General features: G+C 39.5%; 1 protein-coding gene and 1 long non-coding RNA gene across 13 annotated transcripts in view; both read right to left on the bottom strand.

Moving 5' to 3' along the window:
- Positions 1–13,073, bottom strand: part of LOC115222833 (serine/threonine-protein kinase N2) — a 219,596-nt gene that overhangs the window by 55,621 nt on the left and 150,902 nt on the right. For 7 of the 12 annotated variants that reach the window (XM_036511959.1, XM_036511958.1, XM_036511960.1 and 4 more), the window contains 3 exons: positions 10,134–10,285; positions 8,602–8,822; positions 7,770–7,936 (listed from right to left, as the gene is read on the bottom strand). In XM_036511959.1, coding sequence (XP_036367852.1) covers positions 7,770–7,936; positions 8,602–8,822; positions 10,134–10,285 — 540 coding nt within the window. The remainder of the gene's footprint in view (positions 1–7,769; positions 7,937–8,601; positions 8,823–10,133; positions 10,286–13,073) is intronic. The other 5 variants (XM_036511962.1, XM_036511965.1, XM_036511966.1 and 2 more) reach the window with 1 other exon arrangement.
- LOC118767414 lies at positions 5,181–6,864 on the bottom strand. Its single transcript, XR_005003334.1, has 2 exons — positions 5,816–6,864; positions 5,181–5,715 (listed from the first exon to the last, which is right to left on the bottom strand). It is a non-coding gene; the product is annotated as an uncharacterized LOC118767414 (long non-coding RNA).

The raw sequence follows: 13,073 nt of genomic DNA, 5'->3' as shown, positions 1-13,073 counted from the left end.
TGGTTTCCTGGATTTTCTTACATATATATATATATATATATATAAGCACCAACCAATCGTGGCCGCTGCCAGACTCCCCTGGCACCTGTGCCAGTGGCACGTAAAAAGCACCCACTACACTCGCAGAGTGGTTGGCGTTAGGAAGGGCATCCAGCTGTAGAAACACTGCCAGATCAGACTGGGCCTGGTGCAGCCTTCTGGCTTCCCAGACCCCGGTCGAACCGTCCAACCCGTGCTAGCGCAGAAAACGGACGTTAAACGATGATGATGATGATGATATATATATGCTCCTGCTGGATGGGACACTGGTCCATCACAGGTACCATTCATTTTTGCCAGCTGAGTGAACTAAAGCAACATGAAGAGGTTTGATCAAGAACACCATGTGTCACCCGATTCAGGAATTGAAATCACAATCTTACGATCACGAGTCCAACACCCTAACCACTAAGCCATGCACCTCCATGGAAAGCAAAGATTGAAACAGAAGGAAGTAAGAAAACATAGGAAGATCGATAAAGACATAAAGAAGAGAATGAAGGAAGCTAAAACAAAAGACAGGAACCAGCCAGCGAAGACAGACTTTCCAACAACAACAACAACAAGCAGAAGACTTTACTAAAGAATATAAACCTAGAATAAACATCATCAAAGACATAAGGAAAAAACAGAATGGGGAATAATAATAATTGTTTCTACTCTAGGTAGAAGGCCTGAAAGTTTTTGGGGAGCGGAGAATCAATTGCATCGACCTGAGTACTTGACCATTACTTTATGTTATTGACCCTGAAAGAATAAAAGTTGAAGTTGGCTTTGGCAAGATTTGAACTTAGAATGTAAAAACAAGCAGGATATTGTTAGGTATTTTGCTGAAGGTGACTTTGCCTTTCATCCTTTCAGGGTCGATAAAGTAAGTACCAGTTGAGCTCTGGGGTCGATGTAATTGACTAGCCACTCCTTGAGAATTTTAGGCTTCATGCCTATAGTAGAAAGAATTATTATTATAGTTGCTAATAATACAGTATAACAAAATTTACTACTACTACTATCACCATTCCAACTGTCTCTCTTCATTCCATGGTCCCTATTGTTCCCCAAGATAAGTTTTCTCAAATCACAGACCTATGCTTTGCTACCTCCACTGCTGTATCATTAGAATGTGGAGGCGCAATGGCCCAGTGGTTAGGGCAGCGGACTCGCGGTCGTAGGATCGCGGTTTCGATTCCCAGACCGGGCGTTGTGAGTGTTTATTGAGCGAAAACACCTAAAGCTCCACGAAGCTCCGGCAGGGTTGGTGGTGATCCCCGCTGTACTCTTTCACCACAATTTTCTCTCACTCTTACTTCCTGTTTCTGTTGTACCTGTATTTCAAAGGGCCGGCCTTGTCACTCTCTGTGTCACGCTGAATATCCCCGAGAACTATGTTAAGGGTACACGTGTCTGTGGAGTGCTCAGCCACTTACATGTTAATTTCACGAGCAGGCTGTTCCGTTGATTTGGATCAACCGGAACCCTCATCGTCGTAACCAACGGAGTGCTTCCATTCCATTATTAGAATGGAAAATGAAAGTGTAGTTTAGGGAAAAAATTCGAAACATTGATTTATGTCAGGTAATTTCAGAAATAAAACTATAGCACACACACACACACACATCAACCAGATACAGATATAAAAGAATCCCCAACTACTAACAATGAAGTTTCTACAAGGTCACTTGACTAGAGGTTAGAAATAGTAGCCAAATCTTTAAATTGCATCCTACCATCTTGAAAAGGGAGTGACATATTCAATAATGCTGTCTGTGGTTTGTCCCACCACCACCAAACAGAAAACCAATAAAGGGCCTGAAATGGTTTTAGTCATAAATAGAATACTTTTACAAAGTCAAAGCAAACCTTGAACTAAACAACAAGAACATCAACATAGATTAGAAGATACACACAAATAGACTTCTCAGAGTGACACAGAATGAGAAAGAAGTCATGCATGAATGGACACCATACAACATGATGATACAGTCATGCATGACAGAGAACATACAGTGCTTACAACCCAAAACACTATTGTTGTTTACTCAGAAAATATATCAAGTGGCCCTATACAGTAGTAATCCTCTCAACCATATGGTCCTGGGTTTGGTCCCACTGTATGGAACCTTGGGCGAGTGTCTTCTTCTATAGCTCCAGGCTGCCCAAAGCCTTGTGAATGGATTTGGTAGACAGAAACTCTCAGTAGCCCGTTACATAAAGCTGTTCCACTCCCATCCTGACACAAGTTTTGTAGTCCTGCAAACTGCACGGCAATCTCACTAGTGCCAGTGGTACAAAAAAATTTTTTTTTAAATGTAACCACTATATCCTATAATGTGGTTGGTGTTGGGAAGGGCACCCAGCTGTAAAAACCATGCCAGAGCAAGACTCTAGAGAAAATCATCCAATTCATGCGACAATAGAACATGGACATTAATAATTGATGACAATGTGTGTCTGTATCTATTTGCTTTGATATCCTTCAATAGTTGTAAATGAGTGCCATTGGATTAGGAAGCCAGTGAGATAATAACAGGTTTCTTCTCAGTCAGAACTGACCCAGGTCTAAACAACAACAACAAGATTGTGTATGAGGAAAACCCAAACCAGGAAGGGAAACTCTAGGTGGTCATTCAAGCAAGCAGCTAGAAACAACAACCAATATCACTCCTCAGATTACATCTTGCTATCATTAAGACAAAATAAGGAAAAGGAAACAGGAGAGAGAGAGAGAGAGAGAGAGAGAGAGAGAGAGAGAGAGAGAGAGAGAGAGAGAGAGAGAGAGAGAGAGAGAGAGATTGGTTGATGTTTCAATATATAAACAGACCCAAAGGTTCACTCTGGAACATTTTTAATCATAGGCTGGTTCAACCCGGATTCGATTACTCATCTTCATCAAATGATCTCAAGAAGGCAATCAAGCCAAAGCTTCAAAGTCAGTCGACTTTTCCCTTGTATGCTTGAAATACGCATGAAATACACACACACACACACTTATACATACACACCTGTACACATACATACGCATTACACACACATGCATATACTCCTCTACTTATCTCCTTTGGATAATTGAGGTCTAGTTCTGTGTGCATATACACATACATACAGTCACACACACACACACTCTCAGTCACATACAATTGTCTCTGCTCTCCAGAACCCACCAGCTTACAGCCCATCTTTCTTCCATTCTCTCATACAAATATTTTCCACTCTGATTCATGCTAACTCTCACTGTCATTAACCTACTAATTATAGTCGTTATTTTTGTCACCCCATATCAAAAAGAGAAAAGCCTGGAAGGCACATCACAACAGACAGCCTTGAACAATATAGTAATCCGTACGATCTTATATCAAAAGAGCTGCTTTTGCAGCCACGTGGTCTTGGGTTCAGTCCCACTCTGCAGTACCTTGGGGAAGGGTCTGCTTATAGAGAACCAGGCTGACCAATGCCTTGTGAGTGAATTTCATAGGTGGAAACTGAAAGAAGCCTATTGTGTATATATACATATGTGTGTGTATTTGTTCCAGCCTTTGCTTGACAATCGATGATGGTTTGTTTACATCCCTTAGCAGTTCAGCAAAACAGACTGACTGAATGAGTACCAGGTTTGTAAGAAGTACTGGGGTCAGTTTGTTGAACTGGAACCATCAAGGTGGTGCTCCAGCATGGCTGCAATTCAATGACTGAAAGAAGTAAAAGATAAATGGTGTGTGTGTGTACATGTATGTATGTATGTAAGTGTGTGTGTGTGCATATATAAGCATGTAGTGCTCACTTTATCTTACAGTACACCAACATAGAGTTCAGTTTTCACATTTTATCGTTAATATATTTCCAACACTGATTCAGGTCAAAAGAGGCAATCGCTGACCCTAACACATTCTAGTGACCATTCTAACTTACCACAACGATTGATAATTGCTACAGTTAGTTACTCATCACTCTAAACAGATAACAAATAATGACCAGCTACAAATAAATAATAACAACTGTAATTATGTCAGCCAAAAATACCAACATCAAAAGCCCTTACATGATATGATCTCCCTCTCAGCCTTTTATCACCAACTTCTAAACCTCTCCATTTTCACTTTGTAAAACCTAATTTTCTAAGATTCAAATTCATTAAATAGTTCTAAGAACTGCCCTTCAGTATTAGTTATACACACACACCCATTCACTTTAATATATTCTCCACCTCCCACTGCAAATGTCTGGACAACCAGCAAGTAGTAGAATGGGATTGATCCATAGCATTCATTTAAATATTTCATTTTCATGCTGATGTGCCATGGACCAAAATCTCCATGTCAGTCCTGTGTGTGACATGTGATACCCAGGACATATTTCCCTGGCATCCATGTACCCTCATATAAAGGGCCGTCTTAAGACATGAGCACACTGGGCTGTTGTCTGGAGGCCTCACGGATTTAGGGTCCCAATTCTGATCTATGTATCCTGTCAATCAATAAACACCATATCGCTCAGTGCTTTGATTTCCTTGGGGGGGGGGGCGTATGATGCTGCTAAGATGTCTCTAACCATATATGAGACACGTTTCCAGTTATTTTTTTCTCAACCACCAGATTAATTTGGGACTTAAAAAGGGAAAGCCTAATTTTACTAAGAACATATGAAGCAAGGCCTAACTAAAAGACTGAAAACAATCACGGATGTTTAGGACAAGCTTATGGAAAATGCTTTGGTCAGTCAGGAAGTTAAGAAAACAAAGCAAAACAAAAGTGGAGTCTTAAATTTCTCTTCACACTTCCTCTACATCCACCTGGTTACCATATTTGAAGGCATCTGAGATATAATTTTCCTCCAAAAGAATGTCTCAAAAACGTCCCCTTTGGGTTCAATATACAAACATGCTTTAAGGCACTAAAGACTTTTTTTATCCCTGAGTATATGTTCCTGAAATTGGGGCAGATCAAATATGCCCATGTGTCCTTTGTGCCATCAAATGCGATATACACCATTCCCCCAGCAGCAGCAGCAGTGGTGGTGGTGGTGGTGGTAGAAGTGGGTGGTTTTGTGCTTACTCTATGCACGTGTGGTCTCGTCCATCAACAGACGTTCAAACACATGCATCCTCCCGTACAGTTTATCTTTACTATTAAAGCAACACTTTTTTTTTCAGCTGTTGTTATTTTTTGTTGCCATATTAACACTTCTCTAACATCCTGCCACTCATCCCGAACCATGACTTTGGAGGCCTTTTTTTTTTTTACTTATTTTAGGATGGGGAGGGATGCTTCTTCCAGAGCAAACACAGCCTATAATTAAAGTTAATTATACCAAGCTAGCTAGCTAGCACAAGCAGCATTAATTAAATCTAATTACAGACAGATAACTATTCTTTTAATATATATATATAACCCCTAAAATTAGCCTCCTTCACCAGTCTTGTTAGGCACTGAATATTTTACTGACATCCTCTATTTATCTGTCATATCAGATGTTGCACAACCCCTATGGAAGTGCCTGAACAGACTCCGATGAACTTGTGGAACGGCGAGAGCTTCATTGCCTGCAGCCACAGCCTTTATAAAGTCATGTAATGCAGATCATGTTCAGTTATCGAATGCTCAGAATGTATCATGGTTGGTTTGTTGGGGACTGGAGACCACTGAACAAGCAGAAACCTCATCCCTGTGTGAACGTACCGGCCGCCTCGGACACTCGGCGAAGAGCACCCTCGGTGGAACTGTGCGGGCCGAAACGACCGGGAGGTGGACGTGCTACTACCGCAATGCAAACGGTGACGCCCGACAACGCGCAATAGTTTAGCAGTTCTAGGCAGCTTATCATTTAAGCTGATTAAGAAATGACTTTAGAATGTGATGTCCACATGTCTTGATTTTCCAAGACCATACCAGTTTACAAACAATAGGCCCCATGCCCCAACAGAATGCTTCAGGATGGTAATTTGCCCTGCTACTTTATTTTATTTTATTTTATTTTATTTTAATTTCAATAACTATTTCCCAGTTTGTTTTGATGTAAATTTCAATACCTATAATGAACATCCACACAATAAGGGTTCCAAATTTGGCACAGAGCCAACAGTTTTGGAGGAGGAGGAGGAGGATTACATCAACCCCAGTATTTGACTGGTACTTATTTCAATGCCCCACCCCACAAAAAAAATACGTGCACACACATACACAATAACAAACAAACATACAATCTGTATGTGTGTCTATTATTGGCACAATGACTCCCCACACCCAGATACAACAAAATCTGTTCCAACACACAAGTTCACATCAAGAATCTTGCAAACTAAATATAAAAACGAAATATTTTATGTAAATGTCTTTTTTTATACAAGTTCTCCAGTACATCTTTCATTTAACCCTTCAGCATTTGAACTGGCCTTCTCTAGCTCAAACATTCTTCCTGCTTTATATCAAAATCAGTCAGATCCAGCCTCTCACACCCACTCTTCAATGTCATTCTAAAAATAAACAACTCAAAATCTTGAAATTACGTGAATAAATAGGCATTACATTTGACAGAGGAATATCTGAATGCTAAACGGTTAAAATTTGCTTATTGAAATTTTTCATCATACCAGTGGTCAGACACCGGTTTCACACTTATAGAGATTGTGATTATAGCCATCTAGTGTTAATTTTTTTCCAGTACATGATTTCACAAGGTACATGATCAATAATTCATACTGCCATACATAAAAGAACATACAATATAAATATATATATTTGTGTGTGTATGTATCTGTGTTAACCAAGATCTTTTCCTGTCCTAGTTGCATATTGCAAAAGAGAAAAAAAAAGGAAAAAATAGAAAAAGAGATCATTCCTAACTGAAATTTAAGGTCATACTGAGACGAGACATTGGCTGTAAAGTGTGGACAGTTGGTTGAATGGTCAAGGTGATGGGTTTAAGGACCAAGTGCAGACTGGGGTTGTGCTGATGCATGGCTGAAGTGCTGGGTTACAAGATGAGGTCATCGGCTAAGATCATTAAGGTCAGGTCTTCAAGGTGCTGTGTTTATGGACTGTAGACCATCACAGATTTAAAACTGTTTCGCTAAATAAATATATAACCTAATAATAATAATAATATTAGTAACAATAATAATTATTATTGCAAAATTGAAGAGACATACAAAACACGAAGAGACTAAGATCATTATGGTCAGATCAACAAGATATGTTTATGAACTATACATCACAGATTTAAAACTGTTTTGCTAAATAAATATATAACCCAATAATAATAATAATGATAATAATAATGATAGATTATTAAAGAGGTGAATAGACATTCAAAACATTAGGGGACTGAGACTTAGGAAATATCAGAGCAGTGGGAAGGAAAGCTCATAGGAGGAAGAAGAGACAAAAATAGAGAAGGTAAAAAAATATGTCAGTAAAAGTTAGTTATCAATGTGCAAACACTTAATTATAATTACTTGCTAAAATGCAAAGTCTTAATAATTAGTTATTAAAATGCAAATATATTCTCTCACGCTCTCTCAGTCTCTTACATAATCAATGACTTCATCTATGATTTTATTAGTTTGTTAAATCATCATTGTAAGAAGCACGATAGGGTTTAGTGGTAATTTCCTGCTGTTAATTAAAGCTATGGTTTTTATAGTACAGTGTTATTATGTTATATAATATGTATATATATATATAATAGGCTAAAGGATCTCATGCTAAGTGAAGGACATCTCCCAGGACGTGAATACTCACTTGACAAATTTTCATCTTTTATACTATACGTTTTACTATTGCTTTTGCCTGTCTTGCCACCACGTAAGAGACTACGACTCTCACCTGGGCTGGAAAACATAAGCTGTAAAGAATCTCTTCTCGTACGTCCAGGAATATCTTCCAGAAGGTCTTGACATCCAACCAGTCTACAAAGAAAAAAAAAAAAAAAAAAAACCCAGGTAAATAAATAACAGAATTCATTTGCAGGCAACCAGAAGAAAGAAAGAAATGTGCCCACCATCCCTACTTCTCATCATCATCGTTTAATGTCCATTCTCCATGCTAGCATGGGTTGGACGGTTCAACTGGGGTCTGGGAAGCCAGAAGGCTACACCAGGCCCAGTCTGATCTGGCGATGTTTCTACAGCTGGATGCCCTTCCTAACGCCAACCACTCCGTGAGTGTAGTGGGTGCTTTTTACGTGCCAGATGGGGCTGGCGAGCGGCCACGGTCGGATGGTGCTTTTTACGTGCCAATAATAATTCTTTCTTTTATAGGCACAAGGTCTGAAATTTTGAGCAAGGGACTGATCAATTACATCAACCCCAGTGCTCAACTACTGCTCATTTCATTGACCCCAAAGAGATGAAAGGCAAATTGACCTCGTCAGAATTTGAACTCAAAATGTAAAGATAGGTGAAATATCAGACTTTGAGGGAAAAAAGAAAAAACAAAAAAAACAAAAAAAATTATTGGGGTTAGTTAGTTCAACTAAAAAAAAATAGAAAACTAAGGCGATGCCCCAGCATGGCCACAGTCAAATGACTGAAACAAGTAAAAACAAAGGATAATAATCAAATAAAAGACTGACCTGACTTCCAGGGTCCCAGTCAATGCTGCTGCTTTGGAGAAATTACTGTTAAACTGTATGACTCGTTTGTCCTTGTTTCCTGATTGGGGGCTGCATGCTTGAAGCTCGGCTTTTAACAGTTGGGCACGCGCTGAATTTGGTTCCATCTCCTCAAGGCGCCGATTCAGGGATATTTCCAGCAGCTCCAGCTTTTGGTTGGATTCTGCTAAGCTGTGCTGAGCCTGTTTTGCAATGAAATTGTATACGATGACCATATGATAATGATGATTGTATGATTGTAATGATAATAATAATAATAATAAAATTATTGTATACAGTGCTCAGGTGCACCACAACTTGTCAGAAAGTGCATATAAGGCATATGCAGTAATGTACAAATGTCTGGAAAGCGAACAATGTATGAGTCAGATACATGCTTGTGTGTGTATGGAGGGGAGGAAATCAGGTGTAGTGTTGGCGAATCTCAGAAAGCATAGAAGTTTTGAAGGATGCAGTGCTCCGACAACTAACAACTGATGCCGGCAGTTTGTTCCATGCTTCAGCAACTCTCAGCGTGAAAAAATGTTTCCTGAAGTCATGGGAGCTGTGCTGTTTTCTGACTTTGTAAATATGTCCACGGGTGTTAGACGGGTGGAGTTTGAAAAGTTGCTCAGAGTTATTGTTTGTAAGATGGTTGATAATTTTATGGGTGTGTGTGTGTGGGGGGGGGGGATATCTGGAGAGAGAGAAAGAGAGAGAGAGAGAGAGAGAGAGAGAGAAAGAGAGAGAAATGTGGTCTAGTGGCTAGGGCAGTGGTTACCAACCTTTTCACTACCAAGGACCCCTTTTTATTTAAATGAGTTTTCCCACAGTCCCCTTTTAATATGCTTATATCCTTATAGAGACCATCGTGGTTTAGCCCTAAGCCAACCATAATTGAGCACACCAATGATAAAATGCATTCCAGCTCATCCAATGTCCTCCATATTATTTTTATTTCTTTTTTTGGAGATGGTTGGGTGTGATTTGAGGGAAATTTGACTGTTATTTCTAGTGACACCCTCATTACCCAGTGAATTATTCACACAGATCCAGTTAGTAAACAACATTCATTTATATATTTAAAAAGTTTTCCAGGCATGATGAGGGGAATTTAGCTGCTATTTCTAGCAAGTGAAATGTACATACACAGACAACTTTGTTAGCTCAAGATTTCTTGACATGAATCTAATGAGTAAACAAAATTCATTCATTTTTTTAAAAAGATTAGTCAGGTGTATTTTTGAAGGAAATTTGACTGCTATTTCTAGCAGATCAAGTTTCTATTCCAGTCAAGGGCAAACTGGAACCCACAGGACTTTTTGAATGACATCTTCAATCAAGAAGTTCTTCAGTAATACAGCTCATCTGACGATGGGCCATGCTTCATACTGACTGCTGCTCAGAAAAGGTTACACATACCAAGTCTATTTAATATAGAAGCACCCTCGTTATTTCAGAATTTCTTCACAAGCAGTCATTCAATAAGTGGACAAGAAAAAAGCCATTCTTACCTCTTGTAGAGCTTTTTTGTCTGGAGTTTTGGAATTTTGCAGCAGTTTGATGACATTCTTGGCACCCTCCATCACAGCAGATTCTATCTTGTTGTGGTGTCGCAACTCTTCAATTCTGAGTTCTAATGGAGAATGCACTTCTGTTTGCTGACCTAGAAGAATGAAATTTAAAGGTTTTGAAATTAGTTTTTTTTCCCCCCATTTTTTGTCTTTGGATATGAATAGACATTTGACTGTGTACGAGCATGTGTACACCCCCCCACACACACGATGATAATGAATGAGGATCTATATACTCTTACTCTCTTTTACTCTTTAACTTGTTTCAGTCATTTGACTGCGGCCATGCTGGAGCACTGCCTTTAATCGAGCAGCTCGACCCCGGGACTTATTCTTTTGTAAGCCCAGTACTTATTCTATCGGTCTCTTTTGCCGAACCGCTAAGTAACGGGGACATAAACACACCAGCATCGGTTGTCAAGCAATGCTAGGGGGACAAACACAGACACACAAACACACACATACACACACACATATATATATATATATATATATATATACATATATATGACGGGCTTTTTTTCAGTTTCCGTCTACCAAATCCACTCACAAGGCTTTGGTCGGCCCGAGGCTATAGTAGAAGACACTTGCCCAAGGTGCCACGCAGTGGGACTGAACCCGGAACCATGTGGTTGGTAAACAAGCTACTTACCACACAGCCACTCGTGCGCCTATATATCATTTATTATTTCACTTAGTCATCGTGATACTAGTAACCTGCTATTAAAACTCAATACACATATGTGTATTGAGTGCCAGTCAAGTACAGAGTAGTAATAACAAATTAAAATAACACACACATAGAATAAAATATGGACAGGCAGTTTCAATGCATAAAATCATTTATACACAAGAAAGAACAAAAACATTGTATTTTCTGCCATACAAGTTGAAGTTTTCAGAGCAAAATTTACATTAAAAAAAGGGTAAGTTGACGTTACACACCAAAATGATTTTGAAGGACCATAAATTACATCGACCCCAGTGTTTCACTGGTAATTAATTTATCAACCCCGAAAGGATGAAAGGCAAAATCAACCTTGGTGGAATTTGAACTAGGAAGGTAGTGATGGGCGAAATACCACTGAATATTCCATACAGCCTGCCAATGTTTCTGTCTTATTGATTAAATAACAAGCCATTCGGTTTTAGGGACTAGGTCTGAAATTGTTTAGGTATGTGTGGGAAGGGGTAGTCACTGGCTCCAGTACTTAACTGATACTTGTTTTATCAATTCTGGAGAGGATGAAAGGCAAAAATCAACCTTGGCAGGATTTGAAATCACAGTAAGGAGGCAGAAGAAATGCTCAACATTCCAACAACTCAGCCAGCTTGCCACCACTTTTTGCTTCAAATTCTGACACAAGGCCAGCAACTTTAGGAGGATGGTTCTCCTCAATTAAACTAACCCCCGAGCACTTGACTGATGCTTCATGTTTTACAACTCCGAAACATGACGAAAGGCAAAGTTGACCCCAATGGGATTTGAACTCAGAATATAAAGGACCAGAAGATATGCCCCTAAGCACTTTTCTCTAACATTTTAATCATTCTGCCAGCTTGCTGATAATAACAATTTCTTTTATTTGTTGCAGGGACATCAGATGAAGAGGGCATTACAAGAATGCTTTAAGTGTGTTGCTAATCCTCAACTACTGTTTCCAAGCAAGGTAATATTTCTCCATGGCAGACTGGAAACAAACAAGATCACTTCTATGATGGTTTACAACCATCACTTGATGTGTAGACAAGGGCACACGCACACACACACAACAGGCTTTTTTCAGTTTGTGTCTACCAAATCCACTCACAAGGTTTTGGTCAGCCCTTGGCTATTAAAGTAGAAGACACTTGCCCTAAGGGCTGCACAGTGGGACTGAACCCAAGACAACATGCTTCTTGACCATGCTGCAATGCTTGTGTGGTAAGAAGCTTGCTTCCCAACCACATGGTTCTGGGTTCAGCCCCACTGCGTAGCACCTACTTTAGCCTCAGGTCGACCAAAGCCTTGTGAGTGGATTTAGTAGATGGAGACTGAAAGAAGCCCGTCGTATATAAATATATGTATATGTGTCTGTGCTTGACAATTGATGTTGGTGTGTTTGCGTCTCCCGTAACTTAGCAGTTCGGCAAAGGACACCGATTGGGGTCAATTTGTTTGATTAAAGGCAGTGCTCCAGCATGGCCACAGTCAGATGACTGGAACAGGTGAAAGAATATATATAGTTATAATAAATATTTAATACACACACACACACATATTCTTTATTCTTTTATTCTTTTACTTGTTTCAGTCATTTGACTGCGGCCATGCTGGAGCACCACCTTTAGTCGACCAAATCGACCCCAGGACTTATTCTTTGTAAGCCCAGTACTTATTCTATCGGTCTCTTTTGCTGAACCGCTAGGTGATGGGGACGTAAACACACCAGCATCGGTTGTCAAGAAATGCTAGGGGGACAAACACAGACATACACACATACATACATATATATACATATATACGACAGGCTTCTTTCAGTTTCCGTCTACCAAATCCACTCACAAGGTATTGGTCGGCCCGAGGCTATAGCAGTAGACACTTGCCCAAGATGCCACGCAGTGGGACTGAACCCGGAACTGTCTGGTTGGTTAGCAAGCTACTTACCACACAGCCACTCCTAAATAAATGTATGTATTTCTAAACATTTAATTTTCTGTAAAATATTAAACAGACACACAAACGGAAAAAGAGAAAGAAAACTCAAACAATAGATGCACGATGTTTAAACAAAAATAACTGGTTATAAAGCCTGACGTAAAATATGTTTTGCTAATAAAATGTTAACTTAACGAAGTAGAAATTGATAGAAGATGACAGAGAGAAGAAGGAAAAGAAAA

This window comes from Octopus sinensis, linkage group LG21 (assembly GCF_006345805.1).
Source record: "Octopus sinensis linkage group LG21, ASM634580v1, whole genome shotgun sequence".
NCBI lineage: Eukaryota > Metazoa > Mollusca > Cephalopoda > Octopoda > Octopodidae > Octopus > Octopus sinensis.
The sequence above is the reverse complement of the archived record's forward strand: the minus strand, read 5'-3'. Positions and strand labels throughout refer to the sequence as shown.